Source organism: Plectropomus leopardus, chromosome 1 (assembly GCF_026936395.1).
Source record: "Plectropomus leopardus strain MGB_pleo_1.0 chromosome 1, ASM2693639v1, whole genome shotgun sequence".
In the NCBI taxonomy this organism is placed as follows: domain Eukaryota; kingdom Metazoa; phylum Chordata; class Actinopteri; order Perciformes; family Serranidae; genus Plectropomus; species Plectropomus leopardus.
Window position 1 is genome coordinate 43,179,829 of NC_142176.1, and position 25,792 is coordinate 43,205,620.

General features: G+C 41.5%; 1 protein-coding gene across 13 annotated transcripts in view; it reads left to right on the forward strand.

Annotated features, from left to right (window-relative positions):
* The first annotated feature begins 207 nt into the window (after positions 1 to 207).
* The window catches only part of LOC121942092 (serine/threonine-protein kinase BRSK2-like), a 229,041-nt gene continuing 203,456 nt past the window's right edge, over positions 208 to 25,792 (forward strand). For all 13 annotated transcript variants that reach the window (XM_088081516.1, XM_088081531.1, XM_088081569.1 and 10 more), the window contains exon 1: positions 208 to 748. In XM_088081516.1, coding sequence (XP_087937642.1) covers positions 664 to 748 — 85 coding nt within the window. In that variant the 5' untranslated portion in view covers positions 208 to 663. The remainder of the gene's footprint in view (positions 749 to 25,792) is intronic.

Consider the following 25,792-nt stretch of genomic DNA (forward strand, 5'->3'; position numbering starts at 1 on the left):
GCTTATGGTTTGCTAAATTTTAACATTTTAAGTTGTTGACTCATGTTTGAACAAACACAACTTAAAGATCTTTTTTTCCATGATTTTTTATTTGTTAAATCCAACCATTTTAAAAACCAAGAAATGAGGAGGCAGAATAATCGTTAACCTCCTGAAAGACCTCCTTTATTTTGAAAGGTGCAACCGGAATTGTGTGTTGACATCGCCTGAGACTGACGCAGGCTGCCTGAGCGGCAGCAGCAGCATTAGATGCTGTCCCATCATCAGATCACACCCAACGGGGCTACAGTGCACCGCTCCTCCGGCACCAACACCATGACACCCAGGTTCAAACTCGCAATCTGAGCCGCACTGAGAACCCAATCCGCGGAGGACTGCGAGCAACGGGACGTGGAGACATACGCACGCGCGCGCGCGCGCACACTCACGCACACACACACACACACACACACACACACACACACACACACACACACACACGCACACACACACGCACACACATACGCGCACGCATATTGCAGCGACCAGCTGCCAAAAAGACAGGAACGCCGACCGAGGCGAACTCGAACTGCGCCGCGGATTTGCGCTTTTCTCTCCACAAGCGCGTCCCACACGGACACCCGCAAGAAAGATTACTCCCTGTGAGTCATTTCACGCCAAAAAATGTCGTCTGGAAAGGACAGCGGGCATTACGCCAACTATGTGGGACCGTACCGCTTGGAGAAGACGCTGGGCAAAGGACAGACAGGTTAGTGAAAGCTCCTCTGAAAGGCTCCAGATGCGGATGATGTTGTCAGGACTCTCAGCATCACGGCACCTGACTCGCTGACATCATGTTGGGTTGCAGCTTTTTTTTCCCTTTTTTGTATTTGCGTGCTCTTAATGTGTCGCTGTGGGAAATGGAAAGCGGAGAAATGCATTTTAAGTGCGGATGTTTGTAGTGGACGCGGCTTTGCTGAATGCAGGGAGAGATGCTGCTTTTCATGATCATGATGACAGTGATGATGGTGATGATGATGATGAAGATGGTGGTGGTAGTGTGGTGTGCCTTTAATCCTTGTTGTCAGGCAGAGAGAGCTTGGTGATAATGGGCCCTTGTGATTTTTCTTGTCTCTAATTCCTTTATAGCATCCAATTGCTGAGGCTGCTCTCTGCAGAAGAGGTAGAGCAGTGATGCTGCACTGTCCGGTCGCTGCGCGCGCACACACACACACACACACACACACACACTCACTCTGCAGCTGCAACATTACACATGTACATTCTGCATATTTGTTTTAATGGTGCAGTGTGCTGAGTTCATGTCTGGACTCTTCCTGGACGGGTTAAGATGGCAGGCTGGATGATATTTTGTAATAGGCCCTGCTGTACAGTATGTATGTACAGTATGCCAGTATTTGTTTCTGTATCAAGTTGATCTTTATCACTGGCTGTATGTAAAATGGAACCAACCCAAAAAGTCATCTCAGTATTTCATTTTGGCTTTGGGGTTTTTGTTGGGACTATTATAGAGGTTTTGACTGAACTTTATGCTCATTTTAGAGGCTGCAGGTTGGTGCTGTTTAGTTGTGTTAATATTAGCCAAAGTCAACATAACAGATAGACATCACAGCACTATGTATCATTGTGCTGTATCCATTCAGGTGTGAAAAACCATGTCAAGGTGTGTATGTGACGTAGCAACGGAAAACGTTACATCATGACTTTGTATTTTTTTTAAAAAATCCAACAGGACCAATAAACAACCAGCACTAAGGACAACTTTTCAAATTTAAAATATCACTGAAGGTGAAATTTCAGAATATTGTCACAAGATCAGATAGAGGCTTTCTATGACTTTTAAAAACCATGTGACGGTACCAAACTCTTCCTTGTCTTTCCATTGCATTTGGTAAGCTGAACATTTTGGGTATATTTCATTACATCAGGAGTGACTTCATTATTTTCATTTGCTGTTTGGTAGGATATCAAAAGACATAGTTGTAATAAAGACATTAGAGAAAATGGCTCTGATGCTGTTACTGAGCTAGAAGAGAGCGCTGATGCAGAATTCAGGAAACTGCTGCAAGTCGATTGGTTGGTTGGTGGCCCAGAATGGTTTAAGCTTGTCAAACTACTTTGTTGTTATTTACATTTGCTTTACTGTATGCATAGCATTCTTTATTTCACATTTTTGCCTGCTGTATAATTCCTATATTTGCTCTTTTTTTAAGCTCCAGTGTAGTCCATAACAGTCTTTAATTCTCTGCTAAATTCCTGAGTATGTTCACCGGCTAGTCTCCTACTTTGTCTGTCTGCTGTTTGGTGTTGAGCAGCTAGTTCACAATTTAGTGGTGCACAGTATATATATACTGTGCACCACACTCCCAGAGCATACTCTGGGCACAAATGGGGCAGCAGAACTTCAGGCATATTAAGTGAAACCAAATTGTTCATGCGTTGGATCCACTGTAAAGTAGCTGCTCAACACCAAACAGCAGACAGACAAAGTATATATATATATTAATTAGTGCTGGGCCGTTAACGGCGTTAACGTGCTGCGTTAACGCGGGATTCTTATCGCGCGATAAGGAAATTATCGCGCGATAAACTATTCACTAAGTTGGGTCTATACAGTGAGCAAGGCACCAATTTCACTTTGTTGTTTAAGCGCGGATGTATACCTGGTCGAATTACGCGGAGGGGGCGTGAACAAGGCGGAAGCTGGTCTGCCTGAGTGACTGGAGTGATTGGCTCAAGCCGTGTCACAAAGCTGCTGACTGTTAATGGTCTTCTTCATGACCTCTAATGTAGGCCCACAGTTCAGTTAGGGTCATGTTATCAGAGGCTGCGCCCTCTGCTGTTCATTCCAGTTAGCAGGAAAAAGCTTTTTCCACATGGAGACAGAACCTGTGTTCCTTAATGTCTGTGTTTAACAAAATAAAAAAAAGTTAAACACCAAAGTAAATCTTATGGAACATTATTTTTCTTTACCAAATATTATAGTAGAACAGCTTTCTCAAGCATTTTGTGATGCATTTTCATCATTTAGATAGATAGATATTATTTTGAATGTCTTTGGCAAAATTCAAATCTATAATTTTAATCTAGATTAATCTAGATTAACTACAGGATTGCAGTGAGATTAATCTAGATTAAAAAAATTAATCTGTGCCCAGCACTAATATTAATAGTGCTTTTAGTGAACAGTCCATTTTGTTGTGAGCCGCCACAAGTGAACAAATGTGTGAGAAACCCTGGTGGAGTTTTAGGGCTGCAGTGGATGTTGAAGACAACTCTTGATAAGGAGATATTCAAATGCCTGCCCAAAACTGAAACTTCTTTTGGAGATTCCTTAGATGAACCTCAGGGTCAGCTAATGGACCTAACTACTGTGTTGAACTTATGACTCTTGTAAGCAGAACTAAATTACGACAGATTTTATTGCCAGACCGACAGTTTGAGTTAACTCACGACTCATTTGGGGCAACTGAGCTCCTGCAAAGACTCAAGGAGACATCAGGAGATCCCTACATCATAGAAACAGACAATTTATGTCTTTGTTCCACAACCAACAGGTGACATGCCCGCACATCTCCAGACTGTAAGAGAGGATCACATTAACAGATTTTTGTATTCAAAGTAAAACGTACTTTGAAATGTTGTGTGGAGGTCTCATACCTACAGAACTGGAACTTTGCTTACCTGCTGACTTTGAGGCCAAACGCATAAACACAAGCTGTGCCTGTGTGTGTGTGTATGTGTGTGTGTGTGTGTGTGTGTGTGTGTGTGTGTGTGTGTGTGTGGAGGGGTGTGACCTTAAGTAACCCCCTGCCAGCAGCGTGCTACACACTGAATGGAAAGACTCTTAGTACAGACTTGCATTTTCATATGCATCTCCTCTATCTGTATCTTAATTAGCCTTCCTAACACTTTAGGAAGAAATTAGATCTAGACGGTTAAAACAGTAGAAGTGATAGAAGGGAGGAGTGTAAGGCAAAAGAGCAGAGAGGCAAAAGGTTGATCTGCTGTTGATCGATGCTTGACATTGTGTTTTCTTTAATCTTAACTTTTCATCTGCTTGATCATCTTGCACTATTTCAGTGCACCCGATCAAGTCCAGATGTCACATCTAATTCAGTTCCTCACTAGTTTTCATCTCCTCATTTTTATTGTTGCTTCATTTATGAGTTTGTTGTTCCTTTAGTCATTTTATTCACTTGGTGTCTTTGCTGTATTCACTGTTTCATCATTTATCCCTACTTATTCTTAAACTCTTTCATTTGTGGTTTTAGGAGTAGTTTTGCTGTGTAGTTTAATAAAGCTTTCATTTATAAAGACACTTGATCTTGTGATGTGTGTGTGTATAATGTCAGGTCCCTGTACACCTGGAAAAAGAACTCTGTAGCAAACTTCAAATTATGAGACTAGATTAATTTATAAGGCAAAATGGGCTATCAGCCTTTCTATTTTAATGGGTAGTGCTGCGAAGTTTTAAACTCTAATTTTTAATGTAAACTTATTGTTCCTGATAGCCGAAGTTGAGTCCCATTACTCCACTTCATCTTTATACCAATACATGTTTCTGAGTCATAATTTTGCATTATGAGTTATAGTTACATATTTTGGTATTGATTAATTAATTAATTAATTAATTATTTTAATTAATTGCTAATCAATTAATAAATCCCCTATTTAAGCCACTGCAGGGCTTTATCTCCAAACACATCTCTCTGCGGTTTCCCAAAATGGCACTTAGAGCTGAGAGTGAACCAAAACAGTAGAGTTATGGACTGGTTAGCTAAACAATGTGCTGAAACTCATTATTAAGCTCCATAATGCATTTTTTGACTCTTTGTAGGTTTTTCATACAAGTGACACTTATATCTCCAAATTGTTTACGCAGTGACATATATAATGCATTTTTAATATTAAGGTATTGATTCCAGCTTTTCCTTTAAATTTCCTGCACTAAAAAGGGCTATTATACTTTTTTCTACCAAATTAGCTCTGCTTCTTGAACTGGTTCCTTTTGGGACTCTTGCAACCTTGGTTCTATCCAGCGAACTAGCCTGGTTTCCACCAGTTTGGATCATAGTCATTAATTAAGGATGCATCATCAATGGAGGTCATTGCACTATGCAACAAGATGATGGATCACAAACTTTTGTTCTTTTTATACCGATATGTTTTTTTAATCTAAAAATCAAGCACAGACCAACTGACGACTCTGTAGTTTCACTCTCCATCCTCTTTCCAGCCTACAAAATATGACACGTCCACAGATGTCGTGCAGTTTGCTCAGGTCAAAGAAAACCTGCTTCTTTTGGTTTTACCTGGGAACCAACTTTTCAGGTCCTGAACCAATTTATTTTTAGTTGAAATGATCTGAATGGTTCAAAACTAGAAGTAGGAACCAGAGGAACCAGAAGAATCAGTTCCATGTTGGTATTAATGGGGTACTAGATGGTTTCTGTAAAAGTTTAAAAGCTGAAAGGTCAGTTTAGTAATGCATTAGAGTAAACACACTGTACAACACAATGGTGCTTTATGAAAACTTTAAAAACATGGAAAACAGAATGGTTCTTTAGGACCGCAAGGAGTGTTGATGTCTGTTCAATCACTATTGAGTATCGTAGACTATGTGGGTCACTATGTGGTATAGCCTGTTGTTTAGTGGCTTAGGCCTGACCCAACCATCTGTGGTCACATGCAGCCAGAGATGGTCAAGGTGTCTCCCTCCAGCACCAGGTAGAAACTATTTGCTGTTCTGTTCCCTTATCGGGTGAATAATTCATAACCAACCAATTATGTGGATGGTAGAGTTGGACTGTAACAGACTGAATTGCTCCTGTATTAATTACACAATGCTTCCATTTAGCAGAGGGAATAAAACTGCAGAAGTGTGCATTAGACTCAAAGAGACACAGATCATTTGCTTTGTTCCTCCTTGTAGTAACTGCATCAGAGGTGGAGTAAAGGTCCACACATCCACCACTTTGCGTTTCTTGTAGGAAAAGTTTCTGTCCTGTAAACACACACAGTCTGTTCTTCTTTTATTGCTTTCCTATGTAGCAGTTGCAGCACAGTACAAACAGTGATGCCTGTTGTAAATGACAAGCACGGCTTTGTGATCACGTCAGTCTTTAATGTGGTGGCTGTCCTGCTGTGTTCCACATATGTTCAAAATGTATTAGGGGGGCTCACGTTTGGAGCTCATGTCAATTGTGCCTGCAGCGTTCTATCTGGGTATTTCTGACATCAACACACATAACTGAATCTGATAACTGATATCGAAGCAACTGGATCAATATTGAATCGAATTGAAATTGTATCGCATCGCGACCCAAACAATCGAAATTGAATTGAATTGTGAGGTTCTTGACAATACCCAGCCCTAGTGTTCAGACGGCTTTAGTGCAGGCTAAAAAAGAGTGCTCTTTTGCTTGTTGAAGGCTGTGGGTATGAATTGAAGGCTCTGGAGCTGAGCTGGCAGACAGGGAAGCCCATATATCATTAAACCTCCTCCACAAGTGCAGGGCAAGCCCACGCTCTTTGTTTCTGTATGTGTGTGTGTGTGTGTGTGTGTGTGTGTGTGTGTGTGAAACAAGTGATCTCTGAGGGAGTGGACTAATGGTTCTTGTTCTTCCGATGTTAGACATAAACCAGATATACTGATTTGAATACAGTTATAAATATGCAAAGGAGCGCAGCAGTTGCAGTATAATTGCATCAACTGTAATTCCAACTAATACAATATTATATTAAATAAAAACTGTTTTTCACCACAAAACCAAAGAAAACTGAGGAGATGCAAAATGGCTGCAGCTCAGCATTAGCTTTGAGCACAGTGGTTCACCTGTTCTTTAAGATTCCCTCTCTTTCTTCTCTGCTCCCTGTTAGGAGTCTACAGTTGGAACAATAGCTTCATGGTGTGTTTGGTGGTCGAGGCTGAATGGAGAGAGGCTGTGCTGATTCTGAACAATTAGTCAGTGTGTCTCTATACATGTGTGTATGTAGAGTGTGGGTTTGAAGTACTTTTTTGTACACTGCTTCCCCAGGCTCCATACAACATTTATTTTCCAAGTGTTGGCCAACAGCACGGAGCGTTGTCATGGTTTCATCTCTCCTCCTGCAACAATGGCCACTTGGTGATCACTGCAAGACTGCAGCGACCAATCTTTAACTCTTCTTGTCCTCTCTCTGTTTTCTCTTCTCAGTCAGATTTGCTTGAGACCCCTGATTGATGTTTTACATGTTGTGGATACACAGTAGGCTCGGGTGATATGCAATATTTCATACCTGCATACTTTCTTGAAATTTCATTGGGGTATATGGTATATGTCAGTGTAAGTGTGTGAGTGTGTCTTTCAGCTCAGCTGCCTGTTTCATCAGAAGAGACTGGCCACTGAGCTCTGGTGGTGCATGCTGTGCACTACATACAACAGTTTAACAGAAAGAGGAGCGTCTGTATTTATGACAGTATTAAAAAAAAACATACCTTCAGGATTTTTAAATACCCTGGTATACTGCCGAAACCTTGTAACCATGAAAGTTGCTCAGTGGTGCAAAGTAAAAAAAAACAAACAATTTTTCCACGGTTATAAAAAATTACCCAGATCTTCCTCATTGTGGGGCCCATAGAGCAAGTCTACCAGAGCCTTAAGGCGGCCAAGTGGCTGACTTCCAATTTAGCACTCCACTAACTCCACTAGCACTCCTCCACTTATCAAATTGTGCAGATTTTCAAGAGTTTTGAAATGTTGAACTGTTAAAAACATGTATCCCCTCCTCTAGGGATGCATGATAGGATTTTTTTGCCATTATCCGATATGCCGATATATAGCTGCTTTTTTGCCCATAATCAATATCCATATATCCGCTTTCTTTACAGCCTAATTTTAATTCAGTTCAATTCAATTTTATTTATAAAGGGTTTGGGTTATTACAAAGCACAGTTTGCCTCAGAGGGCTTTACAGCATATGACATCCCTCTGCCCTTAGACCCTCACATCGTCTAAGGAAAACTCCCCCAAAAAAACCCTGTAACGGGAGGTTAAAATGGTAGAAACCTCAGGAAGAGCGACTGAGGAGAGATCCCTCTTCCAGGATGGACAGACGTGCAACAGATGTCATAAATAACAATTAAATTACAGTGATGACAAGGAGGAAAGAGAAAGAGAGAGAGAAAGAGAGAGGGGGAGAGATGCACAGCAATAATGGTAACAATAGCATATTATATAACAATAGTGATAGACGTAAAATTACTGAATGCACTCTATAATAGCATATGATGTTACGTGCAAATATTGTAGGTGTTGATAAGAGTCCCATGCGTATATTAGTGATTAGTGATATTAGTGACATTAGTAATATTATATTAGTGATCATCCTGTAGTGGAATTAGCATCATAATATTCATAGTCTCATGGTGATGACTCATCAGTAGATAGAGCTGTGAAAAAAATGCTTTTCAGTGTATGTAATATTCATTTATTGTGCAAAATAAGAAAAATGCCTCAACTTCGGACTCCGCCAGGGCTGCCCTTTGTCACCGATTCTGTTCATAACTTTTATGGACAGAATTTCTAGGCGCAGTCAGGGTGTTGAGGGGGTCCGGTTTGGTGACCTCAGGATTGGGTCCCTGCTCTTTGCAGATGATGTGGTCCTGCTGGCTTCATCGGGCCGCGACCTTCAGCTCTCACTGGATCGGTTCGCAGCCGAGTGTGAAGCGGCTGGGATGAGAATCAGCACCTCCAAATCCGAGACCATGGTTCTCAGCCGGAAAAGGGTGGCGTGCCCCCTCCGGATCGGGGATGAAGTCCTGCCCCAAGTGGAGGAGTTTAAGTACCTCGGGGTCTTGTTCACGAGTGAGGGAAGGATGGAACGGGAGATCGACAGGCGGATTGGTGCAGCGTCTGCAGTAATGCGGACTCTGCACCGGTCTGTCGTGGTGAAGAGGGAGCTGAGCCAAAAGGCAAAGCTCTCGATTTACCGGTCGATCTTCGTACCCTCACCTATGGTCACGAGCTTTGGGTAGTGACCGAAAGAACAAGATCGCGGGTACAAGCGGCCGAAATGAGTTTCCTCCGTAGGGTGGCTGGGCTCTCCCTTAGAGATAGGGTGAGAAGCTCGGTCATCCGGGAGGAGCTCGGAGTAGAGCCGCTGCTCCTCCGCGTTGAGAAGAGCCAGATGAGGTGGCTCGGGCATCTAATTAGGATGCCTCCAGGACGCCTCCCTGGTGAGGTGTTCAGGGCACGTCCCACAGGTAGGAGGCCCCGGGGAAGACCCAGGACACGCTGGAGAGACTATGTCTCACAGCTGGCCTGGGAATGCCTCGGGGTCCCCCGGGAAGAGCTGGACGAAGTGGCCGGGGGGTTTCCCTGCTTAGGCTGCTGCCCCCGCGACCCGACCCCGGATAAGTGGAAGAAAATGGATGGATGGATGGATGGGCCTCAACTCGGGTTAATGTTTTGCCAATATTATCCAATACCAATGATGTGCTGATATTATCGTACATCCCTACACCGACTTACTGTTGTCTCTTTCATATTGTAAGTCAGTGGCATCACGTGATGCCCGGGTGGTGTAATTTCAGTTAATTTCATTTTTTTGATTCTTATGTAAAATTGGTTTTAAAGCTGTTCCTGTTGGCCTGGTCAATCCCTGAGGTGTCCTTCGGCAAAACTCAGCTGCTTTGTATAGGATCACAGTATCAGTGCTGCAAATAGTAAATGGACTATACTTGTATAGCGCTTTTCAAGTCTTATTGACCACACAAAGCGCTTTAACACTACATGTCACATTCACCCATTCACACACACATTCACACACTGGTGGCCGAGGCTACCATACAAGGTGCCACCTGCTACTCAGTAATCATTCACACACACTCACACTCTGATGACGCAGCATCAGGAGCAATTTGGGGTTCAGTATCTTGACCAAGGATACTTTGACATGTTGTCCAGAGGAGCTGGGGATCGAACCGCTGACCTTCCAGTTATAAGACGACCCGCTCTACGTCTGAGCCACAGCCGCCATTTAGCAAAGCGAACAATGGTTGGTCGAAACTAGGGCTGGGTAAAAAAATCGATTTATCAATGCATTGCAATATGTTTTTTGCCAATTCAATATCAATTCATAAAATCCTGAAATCGATTATTTCTGTTGTAATGACGCCACGCTCCCGTGGGGGCAGTGTGAGTGCCGCTGGAGTGTGATTGACATTGTTCAGAGGCCCCATTTGACCACCAAACAACGTCTGTTGTTTTTTCATTAAAATGGCGACAGTGGCTTGAGATAACTGTGTGTTAAAATCAGCGCCGACAACATTAAAAGCTGACGTTTGGATACACAAAGTCGATAGTAGTTACGTTGTGTGTGAGCCTTGTGAGTCAGTGTTAAAACACTGCAACAATACGACGAACCTACGTAACCATTTGAGCTGACACCACACAGATGTTTTACAACCCGTTGTTAACGCTAAAGCTGTGGATCACAAACAAATGCAGGTTGACAAATCCTGCATAAATGTTTATTCCTTTTGTGAAGTTCAGCTCAGGCAAAACTGTGCACTTTACTGTACTCCAAATTTATTTTAGTTAAAATTTTTATTTAATATATTTAATATATTCAATTTGAATTGAAATCAAATTGAATCGTGACACAAAGAATCAAAACTGAATTGAACTGTGAGGTTCTTGACAATACCCAGCCCTGGTCGAAACGGATGAGTATGTGGTTGTTGTCTTTTCAGTGGCTTGAAGAATAAGCCGTCTCCCTCAGCCACATAAAATGAAATATAAAGTAAGAACCCCTAATTTGCCTGATTTACTGATATACCTGAGACGCACAGATCACTCAAACAGGTCAATATCCACAAAATCCTGGAGTATTCTCTGAGGCCAACTATGCCAGAGAGACAGTGGCATCATTTATTTTTATTTGTCTATAAGCTGTAATGGGAAAATGTGTGTGTGTGTGTGTGTGTGTGTGTGTGTGTGTGTGTGTGTGTGTGTGTGTGTGCGTGAATGTGTGTGTGTGTATAATGTCCATGTTGTGTTGTAATGAAAGTGTCATGTTATTGACGCGGAACATCCTAAAGTGTGCTCTGTATGTGTGTGTGTGTGAGTGTGTGTGTTTGTGTGTGTGGTCGGGTTAGTGCTGGCAGCAGGGAGAGCCCCAGCACAGATGGCTGCCTTTAGGTGTCTGAAATACAGCTTCATTATCAGCAGGTTGCAGGTGGTAACACTCCCATGACTCTCACCGTATATGTATGCATATGTGTATATATGTACACACTGATATGTGTTTGTGTGAGCGTGTGTCTGAATTGTGCATTTACATGCATGTATGTTTTATGGAGATTTACAATTAATGTTTCACCAGAGCCTTCAGTGTGTTTTATTGAACCTGCTTTGCTTCATTATGCTGCATTAAAGGTAAAACAACAGAAAATATTTATGCCAACTTATTTGCATACAGAGAAAAACATATTGAATTGCAATGTACAGTGGTTTCTATTTTTGTGGTAAGTTAATATTAATATAATGTACTTTCTTTGAATAATGTACTCAGAATTAAGCAAAACTTGTTCAAATTCAAAGCTAGTTCATGTTATAACAAAGTATTTAGACTCAACAAAGTTCTTGTGTGTCCTCCTTACACCAAAATAATCAGATGCAAATGTAAGGTACGGTTGTGTGATATGACAGGATTACGCATGTCACAAGAAATTTAGTAGTTGATACAAATACCAGAAAAATTCAAAGATTATCATACCAAATCCAATAACACGGGGAAAAACAAAAACATGAAAATAAATCCCATATACTTTCAATAAAACATTTAAATGAAATTCATTTAAAATTTTATCAATAGTTCCTGATGATCCACCTCAGACACAAATTACTTGTCTCTGCAGGTTTATGAGATTTTGTGGGCAAGGAAAGATATATCAGTATAAAGCTACAGTGTATGAACATATTTCTCCTCCATTCATGGTGTTGTTAAACACTTGTACATGCAAGATGTGACAGTTGGTCTTTGTCCCACCCCTCCTCCCCTGTGATTGGACAGCTGGGTAAAAAGTGACTGTCACAAGCGCAGCATTTTACCCAAAAGTTAAACAATATTTATCTCCCGGCGACAAGAGAAAATGAAAAACATGCAGCGTTTACCACAGTGTAGATGCTCAGCACACTATCACATCACTGTTTTCAGCAGAGTTTAAATACATGGCGCTCCCTCCATTTGTTGCTGATCTGTGCAAGTAGTCATTCTTCTTTTTCTCCCTCCTTTGGTATTTAATGGCAGACACTTATGGGTGTGTATGCCAGCCTGTTGTCAAATACTGGTGTTTTGACAGTGCTTTCGGCATATGATCCCGACAACCTTTTGTGTACGCATGACACACCCCAGGACGGCGTCAGCTGGGAACATGGCCAGACTGTTTGCAGTGTTATTAAATGCAGCTGGACGGCACACACCAGCCTGTTCCCCAGCTAGCAGGGAACGTTCCCATAACATTGGCTAACATTACCTTAAAGTTGCAAAGGTGTTTTAAAGAAAACATTTTAATCTAATGTTCAAAGAATGTTTTAGGGATGTTATAATTTCAAATAATATTCCTATAACATTAAATTAACTAAGATGTAATATTTTAACTGCAACATTCTCAGGATGTTTTGGTTATGTTATTTAGGGCAGACATTACAGAATACAGACAGAATGCACCTTTCTATGAAAATGTAATGTGAAATATTAATAACAACAATAACAACAACAACAAAAGATGCTTATAGATAACGTGACCCGAACGAAGAACATTCTGTGGGAACTAAAAGAAAACTTAAAAAAACACCTTTTCTAAAACATTCCATTGGCTGCATTGTACCATTCGCCAATGTTTTTAGAACCAAAGATTGCTAGCTGGGTATGTGGACCGTTGTTGTCCGTTGAAAAACCAGCTGGATGGAATCTGTTGCATCCGAATAATATGCCAAGGAATGGCATCAGGTTGAAACTCTGCCAGTAATGACCTAATATAAGGAGCACAAGCCATCTATAAGGCAAATGGGAGGAGTGGTGGATGCATCGAACAAACCCCCGAATTTCATGCGAGAGTCTGATGTTAGCTTCTCATTTAAATGTGATGGTTTCTTTTCTACACCTCACCATGTGCCTCTTTTGCCTAATCCTAACCATCTGTGTCAGCATGTGCTTTTGATGATGTCCCAGCATTGGTTGTCATGTGCCGTTGTTGTCTAAACATAACCATGTGGAGCACACTCTCACCATGTGCTTGTGTTGACATCACGGCAGCGTCATCTTGGATTGTAAATAGCAGACGCAGAAGGATACCTAGCATGTGATATGTAGATGCAGAAGCACACTGCAAAGCTGCATCATGTGACGACTTGGGATGAAAATATTTTGTTTATGCTGTCAGGTACAGAAGAATTGCATCACCTAAAGTAGCTACCTACTACTGCTGGAGAAAAACAAGTTCACAAGGTCACATTTTGCGAATACTGGCATCACCTCGATAACAATCATCAGTTCTTGTGAAATACCACATCTCGGCGACAGTGCAGTGTGCAATTTTTGTGACCTATATTGCGGTTACAAAAAGTCCTCATATTTTATTGATAACCTGATAAAATTGCATTAATCATAACCAAAGACGCCATCTCCATCATGACACCCATCTCTAGTTGCAAAGTCTGAAGGAGTATTTATATTTCGCTGTTGCTTTGCTTGTCGGCGTTCAGCACTCAGTGAGCAGAGACATAACCAGGAAAGAGCTAATGGTAGCATTTCTTTGAAACTTTCCAATTACTTTTTCATTTTTCATCTTTCTCTCTGCCTTTCCACCTACCTGGCTTTGCATCTTCTTAAGCAACATTCAGAAACTGAGAAGTTGCAATGAGCGTGCTCCAAAAGTGAGGGGGATAGACGTACTGCTGGGAGACTAAAGTCTGCAGGGAGGGTTCCACTGCAGACAGGAGGGGGATAATCAAAATTGCGGCTAGTGGCAACCCTCCCCCCCACCCCCCAATTTTTCTATACAGTACATCCCTTTGGCTTCTCTCCCTTGCTTGCCTTCCCAGCTGAGGGCTCGGTTACTATGGCAACCCGAGGAATGCTCTCTTCAGTGGCTGGTTGGATATATGCTTGCTCTCCGCATCCCCTCTGCTCAGACTAGGGGGGGGGGTTGTTTCGCTTGAGCCATTAAACAATGACTGTGAAACCCCCCTCCGTGTCTCTCTATATCTCTCTATCTCCATCGCTCTTATGTTTTCTTTACATCACTCACTTACTCCACCCCCTTCTCTCCGAGGCTGTCAGGCCAAAGCTCAACACTATCTCTAAATCCCTGCCGCTTGAGTGAGTCATTATTGGGAGGAGGCATGATTGTCATCTTCCGAGCCCCGATAATGTCTCTTCGCCCACCAGATTATCCACAGCTTCTCCTCACAGGACACATTCAGCCAACCTGTTTATACACAACATTTAGCAGGAAAAAGTCCAGAGATGGGAAGTGACTTAATCAGAGAAACTATGACGACAGTGTCAATTATTGTCATTTCTCAAGGAATCATGTAGTCCCAAAGTCAAGGAAATAAATCTGTGATCTCCTTTAAACTACTTTCATTTTCATTAAAAATCCACAATTGTTTCCACACTGCAGCACGGGGGGGGGATTCTGAGAGTAGCCATTGTGAGGATAAAAGCAGACCCTAATAGACACTGCTTTTAGTGGCGCTAAGTGAATTAATGATGCAAAAAAAGAAAGAAAAATCAATTTTCAGATCAAAAGAAAAAAATCTTTGATAGCGTGGGAACAGGAAGAACAAAGTGTGTTTATTGTGTGTGGCTTGACTGAGAGATGCAGTTCGTGTGATTCAATTAGCTGAAGCCATGTCTGTCTCTGGCACACACACACACACACACACACACACACACACACACACACACACACACACACACACACACACACACACACAGTCCTCGTTTGTACCTGGGTGGCTTTGGGCTCGCAGACAGTGAAGTGTTGAGTTAGTTTAGATTGCTGTCATCTTGCCTGTAGCTGTCACTCACTAACAAGTCTCCCACTGCAGCCTGCTGCTGCTGCTGAAATATTCAGGTAGCTAGAGTGTGTGGGGATTTGTGTATGTGTGTGTGTCACTTCTTTAAATGACTTACAGTGTATCCTAATGCTGTGATTCCTACTCTCTCTTTTTCTGTCCGTGATACCAAGTTGTTAAATATTGAACACCTCGTAGTACCAATAGTTTTTATCACGATAATTTTTTCGTATCAGTCGATATCAATATATATCACAATATACATCAAATCACTATTTCTGTCAAGCTTAAAGGTTCCCTTTTACTCCTAAGTGAGATATGAAGCTATCATAACCAGTGATGAACGATAATGATTATTTCAAACAATACATTTCCAGCTTCTCGTGGCTGATAAAAGATACCTTCTAAGGTAAGAGTACTTCTTTTTGTTTGTTTTTCATTACCAGAGGGTATGTGTTCATTAATGCACATCACCGGCACTGCTGCTGGTCATGCGGCACATCCACACCATAAAGTTGCACTCAAACCTGTATAAATGTGAAATTCAATGTAAATATCAATATATATCTTGCACTCCAACCATTCTTGTATATAACACTTTAATTCCATGGTTCTGTTTCTTGCACTGTTACACTGTTACTTGTGTTACTTGTTTTGTTTTGCACTGCTAGACTCGTACTTTTTATATTTTATATTTTATATTTGTATCTTCTATTTTATCTGTTTTTTTCTATATTTATGTTGCACCAACCCACCAGAACAAATTCCTCGTATTGTGTTAACTATACCTGGCAATAAATCTTTTTCTGATTCTGATTTCTGATTCTGATTCTGAAAGGCTGATATGTGGAAAGTACAGATGAATTTAATTTGTGCATTTTCATAAAAAAAAAAGCATTTCAGACAAAAATCTGGGAAAATCCCTTTTTTTGCCGTTGATCGCCATGTAATATCATCATCCCCGCTTCAACTCCAGAGAATCTTTTATTTATTTCTATCTTCCCTCGTATCCTGTCAGCTCTCTACTCCCTTCTTTCCTCACAGTGTTCACCTCCTCTTTCCTCCTCTGTTCGTCCTGCCAGAGTCTCTGCCTCTCTCCGTCTGTCGGTAGAGGAGTGATTTCTCTTGTCTCTGGGGACCCCTCTGCTCCACTCTCCCAGCTCCATTACCTCTGTACCTACAGGCTCATGTCCCGAGTTTATCCCCAGTCAATTATGTTTATTATGTGGTAGGTAGTGCTTTAATTAACTCCTGCAGTGTGCATGCACAGCTGGATAATTGGCATGTGAGTGCTGCTGTTTGTTTTGTTAGTAACTGTAAATGCATAGCACATGTTTGCAACAATGAAATCAATATGTTGATGTGTATGTGTGGGACTGTGCCGCTACCTGCTTCGATGGTGTCGCGTCTGCCTTCAGTGCGTGATGCAATGATGATGATTACGAATGGATCACATGGAAGGAAATGAGGTTTGGGGAACCTGCTGGGCAACAGTGGTTCAGTCCCAATCTTCAGCACTAATCAGCCTGATTCTAACACCTGTTAAGATGGACATACTGAAGGCACTGACCCTGCAGCAACAGTAGGGGTGTAGCAGTGATGTAGCTGTCAGCTCACCTAAGACATTGGCAGTACAGACAAACAGCTCTACATTACTGACTTACTGCTGCACACCTGGTACAGAAAGAGGAAAAAAGCTGATTTTAGCCATAAAGCAACACAAGGAATAGTCGGGTAACAGGTTTATGTGGCGTCTTCTGAAAGTGATTATATATGACCACCTAGTGTCACATTCATCAGGTTATGTGATCCAGTTCCATTCTCCAGTGACATTTGAGGCGTCAAAATATTCAAATATTACAAAGCGTTTACTAACCTGAAAAGATTCTGATCAGGAATTCAGTTGCAGCCAGTCTGGTTCAAGGTAGGAGTGGGAAATAAAACCATCTGTCATGGTAAGTATTGATCAGAATGTATTATGATACAGAAAGGGTTGGGAAAATCAGTTGTTGAAGGCTTAATGCAACTGAGTATAGTTCCCTATGAGGACAACAAAGGACATCTATCTATCTGTCCATCCATCCCTCTCTCCTTCTATCTATTTATCTATCTGTCTGTCTGTCTGTCTGTCTGTCTTTCTGTCCGTCTGTCCATCCATTGAATTATTGATCTGTTTAAAGTCCTACTGAAACAATTAGTGTATGTTGAATTTCATTGATGGTGTACTTAAACATCAATTACATGGCTGTTATATCACACTTGATACCATGTAGCCTATCTGTTGTGCAATTGAGTCAATTACGACGCAATCATGTGTAATCAATTTAGAGCCACATAAGTCTACCACACTGCCCTTCTTCATACTGTGTTCCCTATTATTATTGTGCCTGTTTAACCATTAGTGCCTTGTCTTTATTTAGTTAGCATTCACAAATCATTTATTTATTTATTAATGTATTATGTGCACCATGGTGAGTGTGCAATTTCATTTTTTGCTTGTTCATATTATCACAAATCTCCTCCTTACTTAAAGAACAATCTAAAAATGTACGTAATAAACGTGCAGTTACAGAGGTTAGGTTTAGGCAACAATAGTTACTGTGGTTAGGTTTAAGAAACAAAACATGGCGAGGATTAAAATGAACTTAAAATGAAACCAAGTTCACCCAAAGTTGACACAGTTCAGAACATGCATCTCCAGAGTAAAGTCGCCTATCCCCTATTCTACCTTATCAATTGCATTTTACGATAGTCTTTGCTTATTTAAGTTGTTTGTTTGTTGTGTGTAGGATTTATGCCATGTCTGTGATGACTCTAACATATCTCGTTTTTTTTTTTTTTTTTTAAACAATGACAATACGACTGATTGATTGATATTGGTTGATATTTTGTGAGTGATCCACCACAGCAGCATGCATCATCACTGCTCAGGACTGCTTCCTTCTTTACTCCTGTCAGTGCACTGGTCACATGATCGCAGCCTTTCAAAATACATAAGTGGGGTGCATGTATTTGTAATAGGAAAACGTATGAAGTGTATGTGAGAATAGCCTAATATAGTACAGGTAATTCCAGCTGTGGCATAAAAATGTAGACATGTTAAAGTGTGAATCGGCCTTTATACCTGTTTTTGATTATAAACACACACACACATGCACACACACGCACTCTCACACACACACACACACACACACACGCACACACACACACGCACACACAGAGTTTAATAATAATAATCGTCGAGTCTCTAACCCCATTGTCTCTCGGCTTGTGTATATACACTCAGGCAGCCTCTCTGTGTGTGCCATGTGTGTACACCTGGACAGCCTCTGTGTGTATACATATTCAAGGCCTTGTTCTGACAATGCCGTTTGCTTATCTTTTTCTCTTCAAGAGAAATACTGCAGGCAGCACGGTGGCTTTGTGGTTAGCACTGTTGCCTCACAGCAAGAGGGTCCCTGGTTCAAATCCCGGTTGGTACGGGGTTCGGTCCGGGCGGGGGCCCCTCTGTGTGGAGTTTGCATGTTCTCCCCGTGTCCGCGTGGGTTCTCTCCGGGGTCTCCGGCTTCCTCCCACAGTCCAAAGACATGCAGCTCAGGTTAATTGATGACTCTAAAATTGCCCTTAGGTGTGACTGTGAGTGTGTCTGGTTGTTCGTCTATGTGTCGGCCCTGCGATAGTCTGGCGAACTGTCCAGGGTGTACCCCGCCTTCCGCCCGATGACAGCTGGGATTGGCTCCAGCCCCCCCGCGACCCTTACGAGGACAAGCGGTTACGGAAAATGACTGACTGACTGAGAAATACTGCTTTTTTTGTATTTCAGTAGTTAACATTAGTTTGGAGCACACTTAATAATTAGATATATAATTAGAAAATAATTAGATATATATCAAGACTCATATCCTTTAAATATCGCAATGGTATTTCAAAGCCATATCGCCCACCCCTACTTATATAGATTGCTTTAGCAATTTTCATGATCAGCAGGTTTTTACAGCTGTCACATAAGAATACATGACCCAAACTTAAAGCTGACCTGAGGCCATTTGAATTAAACCTCACAGGTCAGGTTAGGTTTTGTTAGGTTAGGTTAGGACAGCAACCACAACCTTCAGTATTGCTTGTACTATAGGTTTTCAGCACTTTTAGGTTTAACTTCCATATCCTTAATAGAGCTGCTCAGTCACAGTGGCTGAAGGTGGCCAGCAGGATCTGCTCTGCTGTCTATCTGCCATCTCTTCTTTAATCCAGTCCCACTTCCTGTCAGGTCTGATAGCCCAGTCGGCACGTCTTCACATGCTGCCATATTCAACAGAGACCATTCTAATGCCTCAATCAATAGCCGGTAATCAAGCGGGAATGGGTTATGGCTCCAGATAAGCCCCTTATGGTCCCGCAGCCCTCTACCCCCAGCCAAAAACTTAATGAAATTGAGCATAAATCCCCCTTCTCTCTCTCTCTCTTAAAAACTCTCTTTCATCCCTTTCCAAAAGCAATCTGGACTCTCCCCCTGAGTCAGCACTTAAGAGCGTCCAGGAGTGAAGCAAGGGAAATTACCATTTGAAGAGCTGCTTTACCTCCCTCTCCCTGATCCAGCCCTGTGCCCACTCTCGACCCTCTCTTCATTTCTTAGCAATATGGAGTTTCTGGTATCTCATATGAGATAAATAAACTCCCTTTCCTATGTCCATTAAAACCCCTCACTTGTGCATGATGGGATGGCCGAGTGCTTTTGGTAACAAGCGATTTGACTACTGACTGAAATTTCACGGTGAAGAGGATGCAGCCATGGATGGAAAGTCCAGTTAAATACGGAACCTTGATGAGGTTACTGCAGTCTGCTCATTGGCATTACCCATGAGCACTGGGGACAGGCAGAGGCGGCAGGCTGCGGCACTGCGCTTGTTTCACCTTTTTGCTGTTTCATCTCCTTGAGCACCAATTGGGCTGCTCTTATGGTGGGTCACACAGATGGTCCGGGCCCTGGATGAACCCCTTCCTGCTTCAGAATAGGGGTCCAGTCCAACGCAGATGGCCCCTCAGTGACAGCATGTGCAGATGATCTGCGTCACCTGGAGCCTGCACCTCAATGAAACATCCAATCATGTGGCATATTGAGATTAAAGGGCAGGGGAGGGGGGCAGGGCGTGAAAAACGCCATTAAACTCACTTCAATGTAGCACTGGCAGGAAGCACTGCTCCCAGGCCTGTGTGTGTGTGTGTGTGTGTGTGTGTGTGTGTGTGTGTGTGTGTAATGAACAACATCTTGAATTCACATGTAAAAATAATTCCTATAACCATCATATGGTTCTACAGTTGAGCATGCATAGACACTGATTGCTGGGCTTGTATTGCTATCTTTGTGAGGACTAGTTTCAGTTTTAAACCATCAGTGAGGACATGTCTGCATTATGAGGCCATGTTGGCTATTTTGACATTTTCCTCAATACTTAATGGGAGTTTGGTTAAAACTAGGGATGTCAAGTGATTAATTTTCTAAATTAGGATTAATTGCTGAAATTCAGTAGTTAATCTCGATTAATGACATTTTTAGAGACATTTGCAGGATTGCATGTACAGTATGTGCAGCACATTCCAATTAAGTGCATAACAAACAAAAAAAGCTCCTTAGCTCCATTAACTTTGAGTTCACTTTAAAACTGTGGAATGTGAGGTTAACAAAAGAAAAACTGTCTCATCAGTCATCATTCTACTATGGCTTTCTCCAGGCAACTCTATAAAAAAGATCACTCACCTGTAACAGTGACTAAGGGTGTATTGAAGGGTCAAAACAGCAGCCTGATTAACAAAATTTAAAACCAAACAAAAAAAATAGTTATGTTTGGACATTAATCATATGGTGATTGACACTGACAACCCTAAGATCTTGTTTTAAGGTCAAGGTTAGAATTACCCTTTGAAAGCTGAGCATATTCGGTTTGGTGAGGCGTCTGCAGCAATGCGGGAGCTGCATCGGACTGTCGTGGTAAAGAAGGAGCTGAGCCTTAAGGCAAAGCTCTCGATTCACTGGTCCATCTACGCCCCAACCCTCACCTATGGTCGTGAGCTCTGGGTAGCGACCGAAAGAATGAGATCACAGATACAAGCGTCCGAAATGAGTTTCCTCCGCAGGGTGGCTGGGCTCAGCCTTAGAGAAAGAGTGAGGAGCTCGTCATCCGGGAGGAGCTCGGAGTATTGTATTCGCATTGATAGGGGCCAGCTGAGGTGGTTTGGGCATCTGATCAGGATGCCTCCTGGGCGCCTCCCACTGGAGGTGTTCCGGGCACGTCCAACTGGTAGGAGGCCCTGTGGCAGACCTCGAACAAACTGGAGGGATTACATATCTCCTGGCCTGGGAACACCTTGGGGACCTCCAGGAGGAGCTGGAAAGCGTAGCTGGGGAGAGGGATGTTTGGAATGCTCTGCTCTGCCTCTTGCCCCCACAACCCGGCCTTGGATAAGCGGATGACAATGGGTGGAACCTTAGCATCTTAGCTTGATTTCTTTCAAAAATGAGGTAAGAAGGTACTGAGCTACTTAACAAGAAAAGGTGCTAAAATGAGCAAGAAATGATAAAAAAGTTTCCTGAAAATAAGGTAAAAATATGCAAGAAAAAAAGTGAAAAACAGAACAAACAAGAAAATTACCTTAAAAACATTTTTTAAAAACAAGTTTTCGATAAAAAAAGATTTTTCCCGAAGATAATTTTCAGGTCATTGTCACATTTTACTATTTTTTTGTATTTGTTTGTGTTTTCATTTTTGAAAGAAATCTAACCAATTTTCTCAAGTGGCAGACTTTGAAATGCTTGTGAAAGGTGTCTGAATGCAGCACAAGAAAACTAATGTTGATTAAGATTAGGTTAGGGTTAGGCATTTAGCTGTGATGATGAATAAAATGTCTCTAGGAAGACAAATGAGTGTGTGTGTGAGTTTGAGTGACAGAGAGAGACAGGGCCTGCATGCTGTGTTGCAGTATTTTCAGGGAGTGCTCAGTCTCTGACCTGCAGTGTAGAGTGAGTCTGTTAGGCTGCAGTGCAGCAGTACAGCGGAGACTGGCTGCAGCCTCTCTGCAGTAATCACACACACACGCGCACGCACGCACACGCACACACACACACACACACACACACACACACACACACACACAAAATCATGCCTTACTGATGTTGCTTGTGTTGTTGGGGGGAGAAAGGGGGCCCTGGCTGCAATGCATTATTTGTGAAACTCTTTCTACAGTACACTCCATAGCTGTGGTTAGCAGTGTGCATGTGAGAGAGAACGAGACAGACATTGCAGGTGTAAATGACTTATAGTGACATGCCTAGAGGTTATAGATGAGTAGTTTAATTAATTATACCATGCTAAATTATTTGATGATAAACATTACTTCTAGCTGGCGGCGGCAGTCAGCAAAGACTGGCAGGATTTCGATGACAAATGCTGTGGATGCTGATGGTCACAAGAGGATGAATCCTATTGCTTTTGCTGCTTTCTTTGACCTTTCCTCCAGAGAAATTTGAATCAGATTACTGCAGTTTCATTTTATAAAGCTTATTCGTACACATTAAAGTAAATGTGCAGAATTGATGTGATTATATTATCTTTTCTTAATTTTTAAGCTTTTAAACTTTTTAGTTTAAGCTATAATTATACAAATGAAAATTGGTGTATAATGTGACCAGCAGGGGCGTCAAAGTCGGGATTTTCAAATTCTTGCTTTTATATGGTTACATTACACTCTAGCATGTCAATGTATTAATATAGCTCATCATTAGTATGTGTGCTCCAAATGCACAGTCGTTGTGTTTGAATCTCCATAAGCTCCCATGTGCACATCCTTAGCTGACAATTTTTAATGTTTATGCCTCATCAAGCTGCTGAAGTGCCATTTTGTTGTTCTTCACTGGTAGTCAGATGTCTGTACTGGGATTGGTGATTCAAAGCACCAGCTGCACCAATGCTGAAGAATGTGGCAATGCTAAAGGTGGAGGAGAAGCTACTTTCTCAAACAGACGTTGTTTTTAAAACTGAAATTCTGTTCAAAAACAGATTAATAGCAATGCCTTTCACTTTTACTCTTAAGTAAAGTGTTTGTGGACAGTAAGACCCAAGTGTGACTGGCACAGTTTCTGCGGATAATGTACCAGGAGAAATGAGACTTGGATTATGCTGCACAAACTGGGTCAGAGTTTGTAAACACATGTTTGATATCGCTTTGCTGCTGACTTAAATGCATCAACAGTTTTCTGTGTTTTTGAATTCTTTGTGCATCGTAGAGGCATGCAAGAGAAACCTCTGGGTTATTGATTTACAACTAGGCTTGGGTGGTTTCATAGTATTTAGAAATCTGAAGGTACGTTTTTCAATATCGACATCAATACAGGTGCTCCTTTTACTATTAAACTCATTGACTGTAGTGCACAGCATGCACCACCAGAGCTCAGTCTCCAGTCTCTACTGGAGGTACAGGCAGCTGAGCTGAAAGACACAGTGACACCTAGTGATGGAGGGAGAAGTTACAGGACTGTAAACAGCTGGCGGCCAGCAGGCAGAGAGACTGTGGGGAATAAGACATGCTTTTAAGATCTAATTTGGTGAATTAAGTATTTATTTTGATCAAACCAGAGCTAGTGACTGCTGGAACAGTGGACATACTAACTAACTTACTAACCACTAACACTACTAGCAAGAGTAGCCAAGATGGTTTGGGTCAAGTTTCAATGAAGTGTGTTTTATGATGACTTAATGAAGCAATTAAGCCTTGTTGGTCTTCTGTAACTGAGAGAAAGTTGAATTCAAAAGGTGTTCATTTGTATTTGTCAGTTCAATAAAGAAAATAGGTGTAAGAATATTTCTTAACATTTTGTGATTTTTATTGTGTATTTAGTTGTCTGAAATGCTGAAAGTAAGTAGCGCCAAGGTATGAAGGTATGAAATATTACAACAGCACAGCCTGCCTTAAACAACACAGCATAAGTAGTAGATCAACTTTTCGACTTTTGCTTTGGCTAACTCTGAATAAATGTCAGGCTTGGAGAGAGTCAGCAAAGAAGTCAAAGTCACAAATTGGTCAGTGCCAGATGTTGGTTGAGAAGCCTCAAGAATGATCCTCTACTATAATAATGTAGTTCAAACCTAATTTTAATGACATCATGCCACAGTAGAGGGTGGTAATTTACAGAAACATTTGGATTTGATCTTCAAGTGCATATATATGAGGATAAACAATGGAGTGATAATGAATTTCCATGACAACAGCAATGTGTTAGTAGATAGAAATTAATGTTGTCTATATCGAGCTTCATTGGAATACCTGTACATTTGAAATGATAAAGAGTGACAAGATGAGGGGGAATCTGTGAGCTCTGACACACTCCAACTATTGAGGGTCCTGCTGGATCCTCTCTCTTTCTGTTTATGTCCTGTGTGAGGAGACAATGGGAGAGTGGGTGGTGGATAATGGTCGGGCCCCAGAACCACCACCCCTGTTGGACTGGCCTTAATCTACCGCTAAGCCCACCGTCCAATGTAAAAGAGACGCTGCTGGTTTTAACAAAACAAAATGAGATCCTGTTTACTGTGAAGAGGAAAAACTGTGTGAATCATGACATCCAAAATTAGCTTTAGTTTTTTCATGGTTGTTAACTTGTATATTGAATTTATACATTGTATTATAATATGGTTAGAGCAATCTCACCTAATTTTGCCAAATGCTAGAGAAATCCATAACTGTGTATTGCTCAAAACTTTATTCGGATGTTGTTTTTTTGTCAGAAAAAGCTCAGATCCCTGTTGTTGTGAAAATGTTTGCTTGGTAATGGAGGAGGTGGGGGGTGACAGGAGGTCATGACCCTCATTACACCACCTGCCACATGGCCCAACACCATGGTGTGTGTGTGTGTGTGTGTGTGTGTGTGTGTGTGTGTGTTTGTGTGTATGTGTGTGTGTGTGTGTGTGTTATTGTCGAGGATGAACGCAGACATTTACTTTAGTACAAACTAGAGGTTGACATGGTAGACACAGAAAGGGAAAGCACAAAGGGTTCCAGGGAGTATTGGATTGTTTTTCATAACTTTTTTGAATTTTTGATAGGTCAGTGAACATATTTTAATGTTTGTCATTTTAGATTGAACATAAAACTTAAGTTTGCTACTTTTAGTCTGATCAGTGATGCATCTATTAAATAATTTATCAAGCACGTATTTCAATTATTTCCTGGTTACAGCTTCTCAATTTTAAGAATTTACAGATTTTTTTCCACTTTCACAACATAAATTATTTTGGTGTGTTGTTTAGATAACCTGAAGAAATGGAAGGGTGTCACTCTGGGCTTTGTGAACACGTGTTGGGAATTTTTATTTTATTTTATATTTTATTTTTCTTTTATTTACTTACAAATGGAATAGTCTTTCCATTGTTTTTTTAAAAAAATCTGAGTTCATGTGATAACATTGTGAGAACGATCCTTGTGTACCCAATTCCGCAAAAACAACCAAAAAATACTGTAGTATACATGCCAGAACAGCAGTTGGTGGTGTAACTATGCAATGACACACCATAGAAGAAAATCATGTGCATGCACAAAGTGTGGCCTTGATGTCACCACTCTCACAGGATCCACGCATCGCCAGTTTATACTGCAGCGGAAGTTGGAGCATTTTCAAAAGATAACACTTCAAGTTTGCATTTTAAGGACCCCAAAACACCTTTGTCATCTGA